The following is a 24,183-nucleotide window of genomic DNA, read 5'->3' as shown; positions in this document are numbered from 1 at the left end:
GTTATGGGCTTAAATATAAATTAATATAAAAAACTAGCGGACGCCCGCGACTTCGTCCGCGTAAAACTCGATGTAAACTTTCAACTACCTCTACGTTGAAATTTTTCCTGAATTTTCTTTGCTATAAACCTCACGGAGACCGAGACCTTTCCAGCAAATGCAAAACCGTGGAAATCGGTTCGTGAGTTCTGGAGTTATAGTGTCTGGAAGGAAAACCCGACTTATTTTTATATAGTAGATACTAACATAGGATAAATTTAAATGATTGTTAATTTTTGGACTTCAAAAAACACTATTCAAAATAATAAAAGTCATATAAAACTAACAGGCATACTCAGAACATATTTTATGCTAACAGTTATAAAGCTATAAAAACAGAACCTAAAATTTGCTGTTGTTTTATTGATTATTATTGAACAGTCATTTAATGACTGCTCTTCTTTTAATAGAGTTAAAGACTTATATCTCAACTCATCATTTGTTTGTAGAAAGTCATCGTATCAAAGTCTTTTCCAAGAAAAATCACAAGCAATGTCAATAAAAATGGAATCCGTAAAAAAGGCGGAGCACGTTTTGTTAAATCATATCAAGTAATGATCTTTGGCTGATATACAATTAATCGTAAACTTACAAAACATAAAGACAATGTCAACATAACAATAACAAATAATGACACTTCACAGAATCAACGGTATGATACAGGTGGAGTGAAGAGCATTTTCTCACCTTTCCATAAATTAAAGTACTCGTATTCGGCGCGAAAATCAAAAGGTCGTCCAAAAATGCCAAACGACAGCATTTACTCATCTGATGGTTTGTCTTGCAAGGAAAAGTCGTATATAATGTCAAGCTGTCAAAAGAAGTCTAACAGATTTGTAGATTTAAAAATATTAGCTGCACAAGCAATAAGAAACAAGAAGATATTTTCAATAAGCGGTTCTTCTAGTGCAGTAAGAAGGGCATTATTAGAGCGAGGTTGGGTGGAAAAAATTCCGGCAAATAAAATGAACTTATCGAAAATTCGAACTGATATCTCAAGTAAAACTAAAATACAACATGAACTGGAAAGAATATGTTTATCTAATTTTGTTGAAAAATATGATCCGAATTTTGTTTGGCGCACAAGAGACGAGCGGCGGGACACTACTATTGATATGAATAAAGATTGTAATACAATTATTAATAAATTACAAATTAATGCAACGTGGACTTCAAAACAAGGGCTTTGTTCTTCAATAAAAAGAAACTATTGGTATCATATAGAAGATGTGGCTGAAGTTAGCTGTCCACGGTCATATAGTACCTCAGACTCCGGTGATATAGAAGGATTTGTAAAAGATTACAAAATCACCGCATGTACTAGCTTATTAAAATGGATACTATCAATGGTAGCTAACGATAGACCCGTTTTCGTCGCCACAGGACAAATTTCTATAAACGTTATGGTTTTTGCTATAAACCGTTGTAAGGAATATCTATTGAGAAAGCAAAATAAGGATATCGATCGGCTTATTCAGCCTATTAGCATTCGTCAATGGGATTCTTTTTTGAAGAAATATTATTGTATCATAGCAAAGGATGGCGTTTTTCAGACTGACAAAGGGATAAAGCTGCCCGTATATCTCAGCTATTCGAAATTTTTGCTGAAAGAAATGCACAAGTATCGACCACAGTTAAGCTGTGAAGGTTGTCACAACATTTGGATAATTAAGCCTGGTTGTTGTTCAAGGGGGCGTGGTATCCGTATGGCGTCTAAATTTGGAGTAATAATGAATTTATTGAATAAAGCAAATACAAAGTATGTCATACAAAAATATATTGGTAAGTAACCTACTCATATTGTGCTCTAAAATATTTTCAAAGCTTTTGAATTTCATCTTCACCCAATTTCTACTCAGCCAATACACGCAACCAAATATATAATGATTTTAAAGTGATGTTAACCATACACGCGATCTAGAAAATTAATTTTTGATAAAAATAATCTGAATTTTCGACAACAATTAACAATTTAATAATTACTATTGCAGAAGAACCTCTACTAATATATGAAACAAAATTTGATATCAGGCAATATTACCTCGTAACAAGCACATATCCACTGATCATTTGGATGTATAAAGATTGCTATTTAAAGTTTAGCTCACAAAAGTACAGCTTGAAAAATTATCACGAATCAATCCATCTGACGAACAATGCCGTCCAAAGAAAATACGCCAACTGTGAAGGAAGACATACAGACTTGCCACATAATAACATGTGGGACCTCAATAAGTACAAATCATATTTGAATAAACTTGGCAAAGACGATGTCTGGGATACGATAATTTATCCGGGAATGAAAAGGTCCATCATTAGTATCATGCTCAGTTCCCAGGACTCCCTGTCTGTGAGCAAGAATCGTTTTGAATTGTACGGGTGTGATTTTATACTGGACAAAGAATACAAACCGTGGCTTATAGAAATCAATTCTTGTCCAGATTTAAATCACACCACGCAAGTTACAGCTCAAATTTGTCCAGCGGTCCAATCGGATATAATAAAAGGTAAAAATCTTAGTCGTCGTCGTCGTCATCAACCCATATTCGGCTCACTGCTGAGCTCGAGTCTCCTCTCAGAATGAGAGGGATAAGGCCAATAGTCCACCACGCTGGCCCAATGCGGATTGGCAGACTTTACACACGCAGAGAATTAAGATAATTCTCTGGTATGCAGGTTTCCTCACGATGTTTTCCTTCACCGATTGAGACACGTGATATTTAATTTCTTAAAATGCACACAACTGAAAAGTTGGAGGTGCATGCCCCGGACCGGATTCGAACCCACACCCTCCGGAATCGGAGGCAGAGGTCATATCCACTGGGCTATCACGGCTCTCTTAAAAATCTTAGTACTTTTAATCAATTTAGAAATATCTTGCGATAGCGTTATTCTGTTAAGATGTTTTTAAAACCTGACAGTATGAGTTTCAAATTCTCCGAAATCTGTCTACCACGATACTATAGATAGAGTCAGATAGAGAAACTCACACTGTTCAGTTACACTACAGTTACGAGTTTATATTGATACGATTAAAGACAATAACTAATGTAAATAATTTACTTTTGTTGTAGTTGTCATTGACTATGCCAGTAATCCAAAAGCTTCCACGGGTAGATTTGAACGCATCTATCGACAGCCTGTGACCATGCCACAATATGGTAACGCTGCTGATTTGTCTCTACGCGGATATTCGTTGCCCTTAGATTATTTTTACAAAGGAAACATTGAGGTACAAGAAATGTATGAAGACACCAAAATTGGCAAAGAGAATGACGTTAAAGAAGTGCGGAAATTATTAAAAGAAGCCTATAACACGGAAATGATAATGAAACAGCCGGAGGAAGATTTTACATTTCCCGATAAAAAGGAAAAGGATACGTGTACACATAAAACTTTATCTGAATACGAAATGGAGGTGACAGCTAGTGCCGTTAACAAGCAACTTGATAAATTGATGGAAAGAATTCCATCTGATTATAGTTTCAGCGACAAATGTGGCTTGAAGCTTAATCCATCTTTGTCTTTAAATCCAATACAGAAAGTTTGCAGCGTTACTAACCTTCATAGTCTTGTAAAGAACTCTGTTAGTCGTGTAACGATATTGGACGATCTGATCAAGACTTTTAATTTTAGCAAATTGGACGATGGACCTCACGGTAAAGGTAGTATTGTTGACTACGGCCCAATACAGCAAATTCATTTTAATCGTTTGAATGCACTTGATGATGGTAAAAATGTTACAAAGCCAAATCACGTGGAGTTTAATAACCTTACACAAGTTGTTAAGAGTGCAACTGCCGAAATAGTGTCTTTTATTAATAATAAAGAAAAAGAGTACCTTTCGAAAATATAAAACCATTGCCTTCCCAATTTTGCTTACTTTAACAACCTCTCCGACGTTTATATTTTAATATCATCATAATAACAGCCGAATGCACGTTCACAGCTGGATATAATCCTTTTGTAGGAACTTCCAAACACCAATGTCCAAGCTGGTTGTACCTATCGACTCTCGGCTCGCTTGATGTTGTCAGTCCATATAGTTGGGGTCGATTAAAATGCGCTTTTGATGAGGCTTCACGGCGCAAAATGATAAAATGGCTGAACTCAAAATATCGAAATAGAGCGCGATCTATTAATTGGTCGATTTGTCTTCACGAGATATTACGGTGGGTCGCATGTTAGGCCTAAGATTTTTTGATTTTGTGATGGCGCATAGCGACTGAATAACTAGTATATAGTTATTTTTTTGAATTTGCCGGGCGATTTAAGTCTATTTTCATTAGCCAAACATGAGCCAAACTCTGTGGCAAATATTTTTGAGAGCCAAACTCTGTGGCAAAAGAAAACAAATGTTTTTCTTTTTGATTATTTATTTGTAGTCTGTGATCCAGTGCTACCATTAGTAGAAACTTTTTGGTAGATATAATAAATCTATTAAAATTTCTACCACTTTTTACTATTATTATAATCAAAGAATAACTCCGAGTAAAAGAAGTGAATTTACATAATAATAATAATAATAATAATAAAGCCATTTATTAATCCTTATTCCTTAGCGTTACAGTTTTAGTTGAAATTAAACCTAATGTTAGTAGGTACATAATATTATTGTTAGTTTTGTAAGTTACAATTTTTTTTTTTTGTTTATTTTTTTTTTTTTTAAATAGGTTCAAATTGTTAGTTTATTATAAAGTACATTATATATATATATTTTTATATATATGTTATTCGTATAGAGTATCTTAATTATAAGGATCCCATATAGGGTATAGGCCTCCCCTAGTTTTTTTTTTTTTTTCTTCTTTTAATTATTGTACATCTATCGGAGATATCAGAGAATTCTGTTATTTTTATTTTTACCATTGAACTCACATAGTTCTGGTTTCTACTCTCTGTAGAAAATATTCACGTCGAAAATGAAGTCTGAATTATTCAATATTGCACCTCTCATATCGAATTTTAGGAAGGCTTAATATCATATTTTATATTTTGTAATGCATTATTTAATTCTACTTTTAAGTCTTTCTGGAGAGTTCAGAGAGGTGAGATGTTTTAGGTTTTATGTAGTGGAACTAGGGGGTTTTGGTCATACTCCTCCACGCTGACCATTCGTGTTGGAGGAGAGAGAGGGTCCGTAGATATAATTATGTTGCTATTTTTCTGTGCTATTATGATTCGATGTGGCTGACTCAGGAATTGAATTTTTTTCTGTTCGAATAAAATTTTCTCCATGCTTGTTCTTCCAGTAGGATGTTAATGTGTTATTTTTCTGTGCTCTTTTAGGCTCTTTGTTATTTGCAAGTCGGTTAAACTTTTCTGGTGGAGACTCTGAATGATGTCGTTTATTTGGTCTATTTGATGTTTCATTTTGTGGAATAATAATTAATTTGTCATATTTTATAAATACCTTTTTTCCTCTTTCGCTCTCTTCTTTTACCTTCTTTTGAAGTTCACGTCTTTTAAGTAAGACATTTCGCGGAAAGTCTTCTTTAATATAACAATTTTGGTATTCCAATAATTTTTTATTGCGTAAAATCTCAATTTTTCTTTTTAATGTAGAAAATGTGACAACAATTGGTCTAGTCTTTTCGCCTTTTTTACCTATCCTTCTCAAGGCCTGTACATCCAAATCCGTGCAAGTTACCTTCATAACATCATTAAATAAATGCAGGATATTTTTGTTTAGGTCGTCGTAGTTACGCTCTTTTTCTTCCACGCCGAAAATAACGATGTTCCTTACTCTGACTCGTTTTTCAAGTAGGTCTAGTCTTTGCTCCTGTGAGCTAACAATTTCTTCTAAGTTTTGCAACCTACTTTGTACTTGGTCGAATTTCTCGTTTATTTTATTTAACAACGTAATTTCGCTATTTTTGACACTGTCTTTGGTTTCTTTCAGATCTTCTTGTATCTGTTTTAGAAGTTGTAAGATATTTTCCATTATTAATTAATATAATTTATAGGTTAAAATTAAAAACCGAAAATAAAAAACCGATAAAGCCAATTCTTTAAACTGGGGTTTGAACTGAGGGACTCTGTTGTGAAATCAAACGTAGTTTCCAATACGCCACCGATTGACTTGACACTCGTGATGAAATCTGCAACGGCTACCGTTGTTCTCTAACTTGTCATTTAACTTGATGTTTTTTATTTTTGACCCTCTTGTCACTTCACTTTTTTTTTTGTATGTATTATTTCTTTTCGTTTGATTAATTTCACTGTGTATTATTGTCTTTTCGCTCTATTAACATAGGTAATTAGCATGTAGTAGTATTATTTTCATAAGAAAACTACGATTTATTCGAGAACATAGTTCCTTGTTTACAATATGTATAAACGGTTGACGAGTAGAAGCGTTTATGATTAGGCACTTTTTTCACTGTTTTAGTTGTCGGATGACGCTAAGAACATTTTCACTTGTGCATTGTCCACAGTTTTACACGTATTTCATAAAAATAAGCTTAAATTTGCAAATTTAAAATTTTAAAAACAGTTTAATCACAGAGCCAATGTTACTGTCAGCGCACTGCAGCGCCCTGCGCGTGAATTTAAATACACGACATTATTTCCGCATATGAAATATTTTTGAACAAAAATCAGACTTTTTTCATAGAGGTTTAATAAAACACTTACTTACTTATAAAATGGTTGAAGAAACCAACTGAGAAGATCAAAAAAAGAAACAATATTTTTCTATTGTTACACGGGATCGAACTCAAAATTATTATATCATACCCACAGAATAAAGATCATACAGAATGAGTCTTTACAAGCTGCTTGGTGAAGCCGGTGAAACCCATAAAAAACAAACGTCACGCGTCTTCGTGACATCCGCATATATATAAACTTTTTTCATAATTTGTATTTCAAAATTTAACAATAACAATATTTACATAAGTTAATGAAATAATCAATAATTACCAATAAAAATACTTCATCTTATTTCTTTAGTTTTTGTAAACAGTTTTTGAAACATTTAAAAACACAAGACGCCATTTTCTGGAATAATATTGAAAGTTACTGATGCGACGCTTTGTCTCGTACTGACTCGAGAATGAATTCGTTTTTGTATTTTGTATTTGGAGCGGCTACGACACCGTCGTGTCTGGATCTACAAAACCGATTTTGAAAATTCTTTCACCGATAGAAAGCTACGTTATTTGCGAGAGTCACGTGCAATTTTTTTACTCCGTGTTCTTTCGGGAACAGGAACTATGTGGGTGAAATCGCGGGGCGTCATTTAGCAGCATTTCTTCGTTTTTTAGAATTTTTGTATTATCTCCGAAACTATTTGACTAATTGACATACTGTAAAAGGCAAATTTTATTTCCATAATATCCTCTTGATTAATAAGTAATTTATTTTGATAACGATTTAGGTTAAGTTGTGTAATTCATGACGTAAACCTTAGTATATGATTTAATTATTTTATTAGAGTTCAACAGGTGCTATATCTACTAAAATATAGAAGATAGATATATGCTGGTGCGACATTTTTTCTAGAAAATGATGTGTTCTACAAAGTTGTAGTACATTATTTTATTCTTCCATCAATAGTTTTTGCAGCGCACGCCATGTAAACAAAACTTTTGTACACCTTGGGTTACATTAGTGGAGTTTCAGGAAGGATCCCTAATTTTTTAAAAATATAATATAGCCTCTAGCCTTCCTAGGTAAATGGGCTATCTATCACTGAAAGTATTTTAAAAATCGGGCCAGTAGTTCCTGAGATTAGCGCGTCCAATCAAACAAACAAACAAACGAACAAACAAACTCTTCCGCTTTATAATATTAGTATAAGATGTTAGTTGACTAAATACACTAAACTGTAGTTTTAAATCAAATTAAACTTGTAAGTGAATGAGCTGTTGAAAACTATAAAAAGGCATCCGAAAGGAGAAGTATTATTAGAATGGACAATTACTATCTATGGATAGACTATAGAATAAGTTTAGTGTTATTATTTTTTTTCGTGTTAATATCCTGGTAATATAATCTCTGTAAGAAAGTATGTTTCATGAAATCAATTTTCATGAAACATACTTTCTTACAATTTCAAAAAATATTTTTCATGAAACGTTTTCAATTTTTAGTTCATTTTTCAATTTAGTTTCGTGATTTCTACCACTATACACTTACTTTTCTTTAATTAGGGTAGGCAACACTGCTTTGAATTAAAGAAAACCGGAATGCGTTCCACTTCCATAGATAAAAAAAATGCGTTCATTTGTGAAGTTGAACAATCGTGATTTATTAATTTGCAATTTTTAATCATTGTGATTGTGAATGTTTCAACATTAACGCTATTAGATATTAGTGCTCAATATGGTTCGTTCGAGATCACGAAGTAAAACGCCAAGGCGTCACCATAAAAGTAGCAAACATTCAAGAAAGAAGAGTCGCTCAAAAGACCGTTCGTCGTCGCGGAGTAGAAGTTCTAAACACGCTGAGAAAATCAGGGAACGTAGCTCTAAATCACGGTAATTTGTGTTTTTCCCGTCACTTTTATTCATTATGTATATGCAACATTTTCTTTTTGTACTAACTGATGAACGATATTTCAGAAAAAGGTCGCATTCGGCATCTTCATCTTCTAGTTCAGGTGGATCGTATGAAGGTAGTAGACATAGCAGAAAGAAGTCTAAAGGTCGCAGCAAAATGGATGAAGTCGATCGTCTAGCAGAAATGGAAAGACAAAGACGCGTTAGAGAGGCGGAACAAAAGGTATGACACTAACATCACTTGCTAAAGATACTTATAATTAAGTGTTACTTCTAAGTTCTAACACTGTGATGATTAAGTATTCTTAAATTCTCAGGCCCAACACATTTGAAAATGCCTTTCTTTATAGCTAAGAGATTCCGAGGTTCCAATTGCCAACTTGTCTCTATTGTTGGCTTAATTGGCTCAATGAGATTGGCTTTTGCTACTTCACTTGGTCAACTTATTAGCATACAAGTATTTATAAGATATTTTGGTAAAATAGATTATTTCCGACTCTCAAGTTCACAGTTATCTAAGACTGTATCATAATTTGAAGTTGCAGTCATGTTGATGAAGTAAATAAAACATGCTTGTTTCAGTTTGCCAATCTTCAACAGTTATATTTTTTTGTAGGTAGTAGAAGAAGAAGCAGCAAAGAGAATAGAACTTCTCGTTAAGAAGAAAGTGGAGGAAGAACTCGAGAAGCGAAAGGATGAAATAGAACAAGAAGTAGCAAAAAGAGTAGAAGAAGCAAAAAGGAAGATGGAGAAAGAGATGATGGAAGAGCTGGAAAGGCAAAGAGAACAGCAGAGACAGGAGGAGCTGGCCAGACAGGTAATTATGTCTCCCTCTTGCCAGTCATCTGTAAAAGCAACATATACTACGTTGCTCTTACATGTGACTCCTCTGGCCGCGGGAAAAATCTGATTTATTCCCACAAACACATCCATATAATGTTCTAATTATTATACCAACAATTTATGAACCCAAGCAAACTAATAAAAGTATTCTTTCGATCATATCTGTTAAAGGTCCAGTCAGGTGTAGTTCGAGTGCAAACAAGAAATTGTTTCTTGAATTGTTAAATTATTTACTCACTGAGACAGCGACAGCTGATCTCAAATGTAATTCCACATTGCATTCAGTTACAACAAGCATGTATTTGTGCATTTGCAAGGCAGGTCCCTTGTACAATCTGTCGTATTATTTACGCTGTAAGGGTGACTGGCTCGAATTTTAAAATTGTTCACTTGACTGTCCTTGGCAGTCACGTAGTGTATAAGTCAGGTCAGAAGACTGAACAAGATCCCGAAGACCTCGTAAGAGTTTTAAGGAGATGCCGCTTGAGGATCCAGCCGTGACAGCTGAAGGTATTTCTCAACCTATTATTTGTATAAAACCATATCTGTTACATCAGTTAAGTCATACAATTGCATCCAGCTAATAACTTGTATGATTTTTAGAAAAATCAAACTATTCATTTGTTTGTACTGTTAGTAAAGTCAATAAGTTCAATCTCACCATATTTACATTTATTATAGAGAACTGTGAAACAAGAACAAAATATATTCATAAATAGGAAAATGAAACAGATTGTTTAATATTAAATGTTTATTATTAAAAAATTAAATGAGTGTATTAAAGTATTAAATTCTTGATGAAAACATGTTTCAATATCAATATTAGCTTAGATTCAATTTACCAGACTAGTACTAAAAGCATTCTGATAACTATATGTGTTAATTTTTATAAATTTGACCAGAAATCACAAATGTGTTGATATTTAGATCTGGAAAATTGATTCTTCACTGTATGTGTAAATTTGCTATATAATTTTGAATATTTGTTGTATATGTTTTAATTTGTCTGAAATTGTATTAATATGTTGTTTCTATCAAACAGGAGGAAGAAGCTCGTAAAAGGAAAGAGTTGGAGGATATCATGGCTGAAAATAATAAAAAGATAGAAGAAGCCCAGCGACGACTGGTAAGTTATAATATGTAAATACAAAACTGGCTGTGGCCTATGGCCTGAACCTATAGTTCAAAGAGCTGATAGATGTTGGAGTCCCAAGGTGCTAGAATGCTATCCCCGCACTAGAAAGCATAGTTTTGGTCGACCACTGCCAGGTGAGCTGATGACATCAAGCAAGTTGCAGGGATTCTCTGGATGCAGGTGGCTCAGGATCATGATGTTTGGAAGTCCTACAAAAGACTGTGTCCTGCAGTGAACGTCCATAGGCTGATATAATGATGATGATGACTAACCTGGCAAATGTTATTCTGCCATATATATACAGGTCAGCGGGCACCAAAGTATGAAAACTATACCCAGGTGGTACATATTTATAATGGAGTGAAATAAATAGAATAAGTTTATGACAATAAGGGTCACATTATTGTGAATGTTGATATGATAAATTTTCCAGTTGGGGGAAATGGAAACTCATCATACATCATAGGATACTGCACCATTTGGTCATCAAATTACAAATAATAGCTGCCCTAATGATTCAATTCATAAAGCTGTTATGTTTATATCTCTTATTAACATCAGATTTTTTATTTACTGATAACTTTTTACTCCCAGTAAATAGTATAATATTAAACACATGGGTATGAGATTTTTTACAATATGTGTGAAATTGGGCTGTTGTCCATCTTTCATATAAAAATCCAAAAATCACGATTATAAAAAGGGAGTGTGAAATATTTTACTAGCTATTTTTACACCTACCAGTAGCTACTCTAGCTCTGCCTTCAATTCGGAGTGAATGTTTAAATCTGGTTCAAGGAGCCTTCAACTTTTTAGTTTGGTGCATTTTAAGTAATTAAATATCACATGTCTCAAATGGTATGGTGGGAAAGCATTGTGAGGAAACCTGCATACCAGACTATTTTCTTGATTCCCTACATGTATGAAGGTATCCCTTTCAATCTGCATTGAGCCAGCTTAATGGACTATTAGCCTAACCTCTCTCATACTGAGAGGACTCAACAGTGAGTGAGAATATGGCTAGTTAATGAAGATGATTGTGATGATGATGATGATGATGATGATGATGGTGATGATGATGATGATGATGATGATGATGATGATGATGATGATGAGTGTAATAATTGTGGCATTGCTGTGATTGATATAATGGTCACCAGCACACTGCTTTGCTTCAAAGCTTTTATACTCTTCCGTGTTTTCTGCCACCTGCAAGGCAAGAATTTAGTTTTATGGCTTTACTAAGGCAAAGAGTCTCATCTTAGACCTCATTACTTTCCTTCATGTTTATATTTTCAAAATGATCATAAATTAAACAATATTTTGTTGTTTATTTTTTTCTTCAGTATATTATCTTTATATGAGAGATGTCTCATCTCTTTATTTACTGAAGAATTAAAGTTATTGTTGTTTTTGACAATGTTTTTGGAACTGAATGAAATAATGAAATATTGACTTGATTGAAATACCTGAATGTATTTATTCTTGTGAATTATAAAAAATGATAGTGTGACTAAAGTGTATTAGTAACATAAGTATGACTGACTATTCATCACAGCCATTAGGTAATTATTAATTAATTATTAATATAGGTATATTGGCAGTGGCTTCATAGATGCAAAAATGTACTTTAATCTTTTAATTAGATTCTTAGGGCGGGCCTAAGGATCTAATCCAAACCTATTGGAACACAAAATACATAGCACAGTAAAAAAACATCTGGTTAGAAAGTAGAAATCTATTATTTATGTCTGAAATAAACTTTACAGGCTGAAGAAAGGTTAGCGATGATTGAAGAACAGCGTAAAATGGACGAAGAGAGACAAAAACTGAAAAGGGAACAAGAAAAGAGAATTAAGGAGGAACAAAAGAAAATCTTAGGCAAAAATAACTCTAGACCTAAACTTTCATTTTCATTAAAACCACTATGATGTGTTAATTATCCATGTAAGAAAAATAATAGTTAGTAATATATCTAAATTAGATATAATTTACATAGTGTCATAACTGGGATTGAAAACTGAAATTAGAATAGAGAGGGTAATTTTTCATGGCGACTTAAAGAGATTTTAATACTTGATGTTTTTCAGATAGGATGGGTACAGTGACATTTTTATTTCACTATTGAAAGTTTCTCGAGATTCACGATAATAGTGCGTATTATGAACGTCATAAGGCAACTGTCACCGTACCCATGCTATCTGAAAAACACGTTAGTTGACACTTTTTTAAAGAGTCTCAAACTGTTCATCAGTGTTCTACTAGATTGAAACTATATATCTATTATTTTGAGACACGAATATGTAAAAAAATCAATTTTTCAATATTTTTTTACAATACGAGCCAAATCGCTGTCGGCCATGATGGTCGATATTTTAATAACGTCATGTAAACACTAAACCTTAAGCAAACGGAGTTTTTGATAAAATTTATAGTTTGTTCCTTTAGTGACATCAAGTAACATCGTGACGTAACAAAATGGACGACAGCGTTTTTGACGTTTGTTAAAATTTAATAAATACATAATTTTTAAATTAAGTTTTAATTGATATCGATATACAGTGCAACCTTAATATAACGTACCTCAATATAACGACTTCCTCGATTTAACAAATTTTTCGTAATCCCCTTGAATTGTCCATAAGAGTCAATATAAAATATACCTTTACGTTGCGAACATTCTTTGCGTACAACCTCTTTATAACGAATTTTCAACTATCAAGAAAAAGTATTCATACCTCTAATTAACGAATTTTGCCAACCCAAAACCTTTATATAAAGTTTCTACCAATAATATAACTCTTAATCTTATAATGTGATTCATGTCTCGACATGTTTCGAAACGCTTTTGTTTGTAAAGTAACTTGTAAAGTTGCTGACATCGTCACATCTGTGTTGCCAGTTACTGATGCAGAAGCGGATGAAGACTAGGAAGAAGAGGGTGAAATTGATGAGCATAATTTCACAATAAAAGATGCTTATAATGCTTTGATTACAATAAAATCTGTATTTCTCAAAAAGGGAGCTTTGAGTGACGATGTAGTGAAATCCATCACGAAATTAGATTGCGCTTTGGATGTCATAACTCATACCGGTGGTAAACAGACAACTATCAATGACTTTTTTTCTAATAAATGAAAAAAATTGAGATTAAGCTACTATGTATAACCACTTCTTAATTCTTTTTGATTATTAATGTAAGAAAAAAAAAATTATTATTGTTTTTAAATACATAGCAAATACATTATAGTAATTTGATAAAAATGTGTTATCATTTATTAGTAGATGTTGTTCGCTATAACAAGATAAGTACGTAATATTGAGGTGAATAAAACTATTCTTTTACCTCTTTATAACGAATTTTAGACCAATCTAACCTCAACATAACAAACCTCAGTTCAACGAATTACTTGATATTACGAATATTTTCTTGTTCCCCTCCGATTTGTTATATCGAGGTTGCACTGTATTACGGACTCTTATTCCATGCACTACACGAAATTAATATTGTTTGTATTAAATTTAATGAGTTAACTACCCTATTGTTATACAAGTTGGGATTTTGTCTGATTTAATTAATTTAGGTAGTGTTTTTTTCAGTTTTAAGAGTAACATGGGATAACTTTTTTCCCATTATTCTTTTATTTATTTTCATTTAATTTTACATTTATAATTTTCACGTCAATTTTTCAAGTCACGGAATTGCCAACGTTTCATTAGATAAGTATGTAATTAATTTTCTCTCATTATTTATTTACATAATTTATAATTATACTATTTTCAATAATATAAAATATCATAAATGTTATATTAATTACTATTGTCAATAAATTATTATTATATATTTCACAAATTATGATAAAACAATTTAAAAAGTCATGATAATAATTACCCTGTTTTGTGTACGTCTTTAAATGTTTATCTTATAAATATTCTGGTTATGGCACTATCCATGGAAATATTTGTGAGAACAATGTTGTATGAATGGTCAACAGATCGACATAGATACTTTCACCAATACTTATGAGTAGGTATGGCATATGTTTGATCAAAATTTAACACTTTGTTGTAAGTCTCAAAATTGGTTTAGTTAAAATCTTAAATATAATTTAATTGTGCTCTGTTATATGTTTTTTTTTTTAATTTCATATTTTGTAACTCTGCTACAATCTGTCTTGTTAATAAAGTCCAAAAATTGCTGTCTTCATTTAAAGTAATGATTGCGTTTAGGCGTTTGCGATAAAAAATCCTTTTTTTTTCATTAAAATACATCTACATATTCCATATTAACTAATGTCGCTTGCGCTACAAAATATTAAATCCTTTTACAGTTACAATAAAGTTGTTACTGTCTATTGTACACTAAAATTTTAAAAATAGTTTTACTAATGATAAAGTAAGCAGTTGAAATCGACTCATTTTACCCAAAATCGTTATCAATAGTAAAACTAATTTTAATGTTACCCTAAGAAAATATCACCCATTTTACTTTTACTTAAAAGTGTTGCTTACTATAATATGACGGTCATAATGTCAATTTGTAAATCCCCACGGTGATGCGCCTAGGGGATTTTTTTAAAACTTTTAGAGGAAAATGTCATTAAAGGAATGTCAGCACAGTAAAGACACATTGTTAAATTATTTATAGGTGTGACATGGAAAACCGTTTAATATTATTTTTTAAACATTAAACATGTTTCTGTTTTGCCAACGCTCCTTCAAATTCACACACAAACATCCTAATGCCTATCAATATAAACAATTAATTATTTTGTTTTAATTATTAAATTTACCTGTCTTTAAAATATTTATGTAAATAATCGAAATAGTCATGTTATTTGATATTTAATAACATTTTCAGTTGATTCATAAACAATGCAAAATTCAAAGTTGTTTTCTGAAGTGTTTTCTTACATACAAAAATACAGTGAATTTTTGTTTGCAATATGCTGCGATAGTTTAGCTTAAGCCGGATTTATATTTGTCGGACGTGTCGTATCGTGACGCATCAGAACAGAACCGATATCATACATTTTGTATGCGGCATATCTGAAGCCATTGCGACATGTCGCAACACACAAGTGTAAACGTTGTCATACAAAATGTATGATACCAATTCTGTTCTGATGCGTCACGACACGACACCTCAAACAAATATAAATCCGGCTTAAACCAACAATGTCAACTTAATCTGACAAAATACTCTCCAAGCTTTCGAAGAAATAACATAACTTCGTTATTTATAAATCTTTGCATATTATGGTTTATACATATTTTGATATTGCTCAATACTTTTTTGTAATACGCTTTAAGTAAATGCAGCATTAAGTATGTATTAATAATGTTGTTTTCGATTTAAGATTTCAACATAAATTTGATTAATAAATTGTTAAAAGTAAATTCTAACTTGGCTTACTAGAAATAGTTATAGAACAAAATTATTGCTTATTTTGATTTTATTTTGTAATTGTCGCATTTTCTAAGGATAGATAGACAAAGCAGGACGTCTCTCAATTAAAATTGTTTTATATTTACATTATAGGGATAAAACATTGTTTGACGTCGATATTCTTGTAATTATTAATAATGCCACTACAATGTGTCAGTCTAGCTGTGTGATTACTTCTGTAATAATTGTACCGATTACCAATTTTGTCAATTGAGTCGTCAGACCACAATCATGTCCCTTTGAATGCTTATCTATATATTGTTACTTATGTAGGCCTAACATGTGCGCCACGACATCTTGTGAAGACAAATCAACCAATAGCGGACGGATCGGAAATATGGCACTCTCTTTTGCCCCAATGCAACGAAAGAGAGCGATATTGGTAGATTTTTTCCCCCGTGTTAATGTCGTGGGTTGCATGTTAGGCCTACTGGCTTCATGACTCAGTTGATGGATAACTGACACTTTGTAAGATACGTGACCGATCATTGTTATGTAGGTATTAACTGTTTGTTATATTAGAATTACATAGATTTTCTAAATGTAATGTCTCTTAACACTAAGGTGAAATATTTAAGAATTTTACAAGCTTTTTATTCATTTCCAATGTTTATATATCTTTGCCGAGCCTGTCATTATTTGGGTTGAGATTTTTATGTTTGCACTTTATTGATAGCATAGAACGTAGGTGAGCTAATTTAAGAAGATGAATATTTTTGTTTAGTTCGTAGTCCAAATTATACCTACTTTAAGCACTCACTCACTCCAGTTAGGCGACACAAATCTAAGTTTTGTCAGTCTGTATGCTATTGATGCTTAATATAATTAATTAATCAAATTGTGCGAGTTACTCAAGCTCATTTTGTTCACTTATATTTCAACGCAATATTTATTGTGTGTATTTTTTTTTTCATTATCGATATCGACACAAGTGTTGTAGGTACTTCACTATACGTTGCCATAAGTCTTTATGGGCAACAGAGCGCGCTACATATGTTGTAATGGCTCGTTTACACAAGCAAAATTAATTACAATTAATTAAATATAATTGATCTTTCCCATTATAGACCGAAAGAAATTTTGAAAGACGAATCGTATAAAAAAAAATCCGTCATCGGAAATGCATCATGCATGATGCATCTTTTTGTGCGTATTCCTGATTGTTCACAATTAGTTAATGGAATTGTTAAAGCATGATTCACGATTCCATTAAAAGGTTCGTTGATTTTTAGGGTTCCGAACGTATGTAGTACAAAAACGGAACCCTTATTTTGATTTGGAAATTCGTATTGTTTTTTTTATTTTAAGCAAAGTTGTACATACATTCTTGGAAGTAAGTATTGTTAAAATGTTACATTACAATATATTTTAAATGCATCAATAAACATGCATAGATTAGTATATATTCCTTTAAGTGAACTCGCACTCACTCACACATTCGTTCAAATTTTTCATTCACGTTCATTTCACATTCGTTCAAATTTTTCATTCATTTGCTAATATTATTGCTCATCCTTATAACATCTATAAAAAATGTAAGAACAAAAATCCTTTGCTCGACTTATTGCAATATCGTAGTAGTACTTTATTGTATAAATATACTTTAATTAAAAAATATGTCAATATAATAGATTATGTACTTTTAGGTACTCTTAGATTAGATTTTATAAAAGTACAGCATCGCTTATTCATTACACAGAACAACAGCATTGTATACCCAAATTATATTTAATATCTTGACTAACACACGTTTTCTTAAAATTGCTGTATGTATAAAACAAAAAATTGTAATAAATAATTATGTATACCATTAATTTATAAGCAATACAGTATGTCCAACTCCGGCTATTATCAAATTTCATGTTAAATGATAAACATTAATTTACAGGCACATAAGGTACACCTACATCTACGCCTCACGCTACCCACAGACGGACAAGTATTAGGTCTTGTTCGGACTACTTGAGTATTTTAGTCGAGTACGAACTATTTTTGGGCGGTAAATCCAAAAATTGTTTGTACCTATTCGACTAAAATACTAAAGTAGTCCGAACTAGGCTTTATAGGCCGTACAGACTACTTTTAGTCGAGTACAAACAATTTTTGGATTTACTGCCCAAAAATCGTTCTACGTTCGTACTAAAGTAATCCGAACTAGGCCTTAGTAATAGTAATTTAGTATACAGCGTTGTCTGCAGCGCGCATAGTGATGTGGGCAGTAAAAAAATATCGATAACACACCAATAACCATATTTCGATATTTTTTTCAATGTCTACATCCGATGACATCTGTTGTCGGTGTCAGATTGATGAACACTGGGTCGTACATGGAAGGATGTGTGAATTCTGTTTATTGGCGATGGTTTCCCACTTACCATCAGCAGGGTTATTATGTAACTCGGTGTACCGTTCAAGTAATCAGTCACTATATTGTTTTACATCGTATTTTCGTTTATGCAATCATGTAACACTGTGTTTTCACCTATATAACTTTAACTGCACAATTTTGCATAAAGTGCCAATGTTTCTTTGTTTCTACGATCATCTAACATGATTATTTCAACAAAATTACATAAATACCAGTTTTTCGTTAAAATAACGTTATTATCTGCTGCTACTACTACTATACTAATGTTACGTTACGTAAAATGACGATAATTGTGTAATTTCGTTTAAAACACAATGTTAGATGATTGCAAAAACGAAAATACGATGAAAACTATTTAGTGATTGATTACTTGAATGGTACACCGAGATACATAATGACCCTGCAGGGCCATTTGCTTGGTAAAACACGCCATTCCATAGCAAATTGACAAATATATAGACTTCGTCTTTCGTTTATCGGTTTTTTTTAACTTAATCGCCATAGAAGTTTTTCAAGTATGACGTTGACATACTAAAGTTGTACCTAAACCCGTTAGGAGATTTTCATAATACTTTTGGCACTATTCCCAGTAGTATTAGGGTTTTAATTTAAGATTTGGTAACCACAACTAGATAGGGTGACCGATTCATTAATAATATAATATTTTTGAGCATACAATAAGATAGATAATAATTGGTTGGCGTATTACCAATGTTCAATATTAACATTTTGTTCTATACAAATTGACAAACCATGCGAATGTATATATTGCATTATTCTTTTTTAAGCTTAATTATTAGTATTAGAAATTCGCAAAATACTATTATAGCACAAGATCCTTGATAAATAACATCCTAAAAACATTTAATAAAGACGCAGTAAAATACCGTATGGTGCTTTTCATTTTCTTTTCTAGCCTGTCTTTTTGTTTTTCTTCCCGACTCCCGAGGTCAATTACCTAAATTGTAGAATCAATAGCATTATGTCTAATTGAACGGCCTCACGGAATCAAGCCTCCCTTCTCATAAGATAGAGGATTTGGAATTTAGGAGATAGACGACATACTGCTCCAATAATCGGATCAATTTTTTTTTTATTCTTTACAAGTTAGCCCTTGACTACAATCTCACCTGATGTTATGTGATGATGCCATCTAAGATGGAAGCGGGCTAACTTGTTAGGAGGAGGTTGAAAATCCACACCCCTTTCTACACGACATCATACCGGAACGCTAAATCGCTTGGCGGTACGTCTTTGTCGGTAGGGTGGTAACTAGCTACGGCCGAAGCCTCCCACCAGCCAGACCTGGGCCAATTAAGAAAAACTCAATCGGCCCAGCCGGGGATCGAACCCAGGACCTCCGTCTTGTAAATCCACTGCGCCACGGAGGCCGTCAATTTGATCGGGGTCCTGACTTGCTAGACGTTATCCCTCAGTCGAAGTATATGATCAACTAGCGGACGCCCGCGAAATAATTAACTCCCTCCGATGCCGGAGGGTGTGGGTTCGGATCTGGTCCAGAGCATGCACCTCCAACTTTTCAGTTGTGTGCATTTTAGGAAATTAAATATCACGTATCTAAAACGGTGAAAGAAAACATCGTGAGGAAACCTGCATACCAGAGAATTTCCTTATTAATTCTCTGCGTGTGTGAAGTCAGCCAAACCGCATCAGGCCAGCGTGGTGGACTATTGACCTAAACCGAGACTCGAGCTCAGCAGTGATAAGGGAATGGAATATGGGTTGATATTATAAGTACCTAACAAACAGAGAGTCAAAAGGTTGCATGAAAATCTTACTTTGTTGGTGAATTGGCCTCAACCTCAAGCCTCAAGAGTAATATAAATTCTTACAATATAAGTATAATTTCTGAATGATGTTTCAACCATAGATTTACGATTCGGTACAACTGCAAATTGTTAAATTCGATTAGTGTTCAATAACTAAAACCACAAACGGCTAAAAAGATAAACTTACTAAAGATTAAGATTAAAACCATAGAATTATAAGTACCTAGTACCGACTCGTAAATCTATGATTAAAACTATGATGATATTGAAAAGTCGGCAAATAAGATGAACGCCATATTGTTTAAATGGAACGCAGTAGCTTCAACGTCACAGTTCCAACGTCATCACTAATATTGTCAAATGTCGTTGTCAATGTCAAAGTTAATTTGATTAAATTGAACTTTGAATTTGAATTGATCAATTGAATTTGTAAATTGTAGTGCCCGCAGAACATGAATAAATATTGATTAATATTGAATAAGGATAAGAGTAAGACAGTTTGTTTTACATAATGGCAGAATTCCTAAAAGGAATGATATTGTCTGTCTTATCAGAAAAATGTTACAATGAATTTTTCGTCAGATACAACTTTCTCGACGGTAAGTTTATTTATTTAAGCTTTTCGCAAATGTCTTGTAATTAGAAAAAAATAAATTTAATCCTTTCTTGTTCGCAGAACCATGTTTAAAAGCAACGCTAAGCAAAGGACTTGGCATAGGTATCATTGCTGGTTCAATTTTGGTGAAAGTGCCTCAGATTTTAAAAATTGTTGCCAATAAAAGTGCTGAGGGTATAAATATTTATGGCGTGTATTTGGAACTGTTTGCGATAACTGCAAACTTTGCCTACAGTTATATTATGAACTTCCCTTTCAGGTATATATTAGTTTATGTTACCATACCTCTATACTAAATATGAGCACATTGTTTAAACATGTTCTTTATTAGACATGAAAAAAATTATTTATAATACCATATTACAGATTTCTAAATAGCTCCTATAGCAGTTTAGCTTTATGACAATCTGTGATCCTTTAGATAGTTAAGTTATATGAAACTGTTGTGTGTCTGTCTGTATCAGAGACAAATATTCGCATTCTATAAATTCAATGTGCACCAGGTCCATCATGTGGTACAGAAAAAACTTTATGACCTAGCTGTAGGGTTAAGGAGACCCTGGCATGTCGACACTCCCCTTATCTGATTGTGTAGTTATCCCTGCTCAACCTAATAATAATAAAATAGGTAACTTTTAATAAAATGTAGATTATTTTTCATTTCTTATATTTTATTGTTCACTACAATAACAAAGGAATACTACAGAAGCACAATTTGAAGGAAGTAGATACAAAGGAAGGCCTTATTGTAGTGGTAATCTCTGCTAGGGAATCTTACATTAACATATTCATTGTTATGAGCATTAATATTTATACATACCTATATATTTGTATCTTTTATTTAAATTTACTCTCAAATGATAGTTAATACTTATACATAAAGTTGGTAAACTGCAAGAGAATTGCTTTTTTTTTTGCTTGATTCATCCCAAATGTCAAAGTCTCAAGTTTGTCTGTTTTACTACTTATTACTTCTCAGTAATCATCATACCCATGGAGAGAGACCCACTAAGATGACCCTTATAAAGGGGTCTGTAGACTTTGCCAATGAGAATGCTGGATTCTAGATATGACATAATATCCAAAAATCAGCATTCTTGGTTCATTTGTATTTTTGAATGTATATTTTTATTATAATAAGAAATATTATTATAATGAGGAAAAATGCTATTGTTTGTTTGTTTTTGAATAGCCTCGGAAACTACTGAGCCGATTTGGAAAATTATTTAATATTGCTCTCTATCCCCAGAGTGCTATGGGCCATAAATTTATCCCTGTATTCCTATGAGAACTAGAACCATGTGGGTAAAACTGTGCAATGTCTGTAATATATTATCCTAACATAACTGGACTATTTATGATTGTGTATTTTTCCAGTGCTTGGGGTGAAGGTACATTTTTAGCAATACAGACTGCGATTATTGCATCACTGGTGCTACATTATGGTGGGTCACCAGGCAAGGCTACAGTGTTTCTTGCTACATACGTAGGGCTTGTCTCTGCTGTAGTCAGTGGTTATGTACCTAAAGATGTACTGTGGAACATGCAAGCTGTTAATGTTCCAATAATTGTCATTGCCAAGGTAATTACTTGATGTTTTATTAAATAGTAAAAAGGCAAAATTTTAACCCTTGAAAAACTGCATAGCAATATTATATAAACAATTATAATATGTATTTAATATGCACAATGTGATTAAGAAGAGTAATTGATCTTTGACCATTTGAGATTGACAATCTTGTCATCATAATGATGATTAATGACTACCTCTCTGATTCTTTTCTATAATTGTTTAGTCCTGGGTTTGATTCCTTTGAATAAATATTTCCTGAAATGATTCACATCTGTTCATCATCGCTAGTTTTCTTCCTATCGAAAGACATTGTTAAGGTATGTTCATAGCAACATAGAAACCAATTAGGGAATGGATTGAATATACTGCCATCTTATATTGCATCAGTTGAGATAAATTGACATTCTCAATTCTCACTGAAAATGTTTTGACTAGCAATTCTTATTAACGAAAACTGAAATAATTTTGATTATCATCATCATCATCATCATATCATCTGATGGACGTCCACTGCGGGAAATAGGCCTTGTTTGGAAGTCCCTACAGACTTCCAAACATCACAATCCTGAGCCGCCAGCATCCAGTAAAACCCTGTGGCTTGCTTGATGTTGTGCCAGTATTGCACTTTCTAGTGCTGGGTCACCATTCCAGCACCTTGGTACCCCAACGTCCATCAGCTCTTCAAACTATGTAGCTTCAAAGCATTGCCAGAGCTTTGCGTCCCATTGAGCTATGTCAGTGACTTAATTCTTTCTTAGAGTTCTTCTGCACATCTCCTTATTTTTGATCCAATCATGCAATAATTTGATTAGGATAATGCTAATTATTGTTTTCTGTTTCAGTCCATTCAAGTGTTAACAAACTACAAGAATGGTAGTACTGGTCAACTGTCTGCAGTCACTTGCCTCCTCCTGTTTGGAGGCAGTATTGCAAGAATATTCACTTCTATTCAGGAAACTGGCGATTCTATCATAATAATCACATATTGTGTATCAACAATCGCCAATGGAGCTTTGGTGTTGCAACTATTCTGGTATTGGAATGTAGTTAAGACCACCAAAAATGTAAATAAGAAAAAGAAGAAGCGCATATAAGTAGAATGGTAAAAATATTTTTTTAAGCAATTTACTTTGATGGCTGTTTTTGTGTTTTATATTTGAATAAATTTTAATAGATTTTTCGTTTTTCTTTTATTTATGGTATTGTGTATTGATCTAAGATCCCTCATCACCAAGCTAGTTACTAATAAATAAGTCAATAATACATGTATTTAATTTGATTGCAACATTGCAGTCATATAAGCTCCGCCAAACACAGCGTGCCTACACCTGCCAGCCTTTAACAGCAACCCGACGTCACATTAGTTAGCCTGTAACAGCAAGCCGGTTCAGCTGGCCAATCATAGCATCACGTCATTGAATGGCTTCCAGTGGTGAGGTGTTACTGTTAGAGAATGAGGTTTGTCTTCATAGACAACACTAGAGACTAGAGAGTAGTGAGTAGGTTTAAAATTGGAATGTGTTTCGAATTTATAACTATTCTTCTTGTTTCCAGTTGACACTAAAAATATACATCAACAGGAGAATATTGTCCCTTTGTTTAATGTTATAGAAAACTTGACATCCAATAAAGGTAGTCTTATATTGAATCTTCGCAGGAATACGGGACTATATTATAAACTTATTACACCTTTACACTCACTAATAACGAGGCTTCTATTAGTAAAAGATATTTCAAAATCGGTTCAGTAGATCCAGAGATCACCCCTACCACTTCACAAACTTTACCCCTGTAATATTAGTAAATCTGTAGATCTGTAGACTATTTTACTACATAACAATACCTATTTTTATATACCCATATTAT

General features: G+C 32.9%; 3 protein-coding genes across 3 annotated transcripts; all 3 read left to right on the top strand.

Moving 5' to 3' along the window:
* The first annotated feature begins 782 nt into the window (after nt 1-782).
* LOC112052568 (tubulin glycylase 3A-like) lies at nt 783-4,026 on the top strand. Its single transcript, XM_024091698.2, has 3 exons — nt 783-1,821; nt 2,031-2,546; nt 3,114-4,026. The coding sequence occupies exons 1-3, from the start codon at nt 783-785 to the stop codon at nt 3,893-3,895; spliced, it is 2,337 nt and encodes a 778-aa protein (XP_023947466.2). The 3' UTR covers nt 3,896-4,026.
* Nucleotides 4,027-8,210: 4,184 nt separating this feature from the next.
* LOC112052563 (UPF0430 protein CG31712) lies at nt 8,211-19,227 on the top strand. Its single transcript, XM_024091689.2, has 5 exons — nt 8,211-8,522; nt 8,607-8,766; nt 9,160-9,360; nt 10,429-10,512; nt 12,291-19,227. The coding sequence occupies exons 1-5, from the start codon at nt 8,368-8,370 to the stop codon at nt 12,450-12,452; spliced, it is 762 nt and encodes a 253-aa protein (XP_023947457.2). The 5' UTR covers nt 8,211-8,367; the 3' UTR covers nt 12,453-19,227.
* A 1,282-nt stretch (nt 19,228-20,509) lies between these two features.
* LOC112052561 (mannose-P-dolichol utilization defect 1 protein homolog) lies at nt 20,510-23,497 on the top strand. Its single transcript, XM_024091688.2, has 4 exons — nt 20,510-20,727; nt 20,805-21,003; nt 22,122-22,326; nt 23,160-23,497. Exons 1-4 carry the CDS (start codon nt 20,640-20,642, stop codon nt 23,409-23,411), a joined length of 744 nt encoding a protein of 247 aa, XP_023947456.2. The 5' UTR covers nt 20,510-20,639; the 3' UTR covers nt 23,412-23,497.
* Nucleotides 23,498-24,183: the final 686 nt, after the last annotated feature.

The sequence above is a fragment of the Bicyclus anynana genome, chromosome 3, assembly GCF_947172395.1.
Source record: "Bicyclus anynana chromosome 3, ilBicAnyn1.1, whole genome shotgun sequence".
Taxonomy (NCBI): domain Eukaryota; kingdom Metazoa; phylum Arthropoda; class Insecta; order Lepidoptera; family Nymphalidae; genus Bicyclus; species Bicyclus anynana.
Note: the sequence above shows the minus strand (reverse complement) of the source record. Positions and strands in the feature narration are given on the sequence as shown.

Coding starts and splice junctions, on each gene's coding strand:
- LOC112052568 (XM_024091698.2), top strand. CDS start 783: ATGCCAAACGACAGCATTTACTCATCTGATGGTTTGTCTTGCAAGGAA. Junction 1,822..2,030: donor TGTCATACAAAAATATATTG/GTAAGTAACCTA, acceptor TTACTATTGCAG/AAGAACCTCTACTAATATAT. Junction 2,547..3,113: donor CCAATCGGATATAATAAAAG/GTAAAAATCTTA, acceptor CTTTTGTTGTAG/TTGTCATTGACTATGCCAGT.
- LOC112052563 (XM_024091689.2), top strand. CDS start 8,368: ATGGTTCGTTCGAGATCACGAAGTAAAACGCCAAGGCGTCACCATAAA. Junction 8,523..8,606: donor GAACGTAGCTCTAAATCACG/GTAATTTGTGTT, acceptor ACGATATTTCAG/AAAAAGGTCGCATTCGGCAT. Junction 10,513..12,290: donor AAGAAGCCCAGCGACGACTG/GTAAGTTATAAT, acceptor TAAACTTTACAG/GCTGAAGAAAGGTTAGCGAT.
- LOC112052561 (XM_024091688.2), top strand. CDS start 20,640: ATGGCAGAATTCCTAAAAGGAATGATATTGTCTGTCTTATCAGAAAAA. Junction 21,004..22,121: donor ATTATGAACTTCCCTTTCAG/GTATATATTAGT, acceptor GTATTTTTCCAG/TGCTTGGGGTGAAGGTACAT. Junction 22,327..23,159: donor CAATAATTGTCATTGCCAAG/GTAATTACTTGA, acceptor TTTCTGTTTCAG/TCCATTCAAGTGTTAACAAA.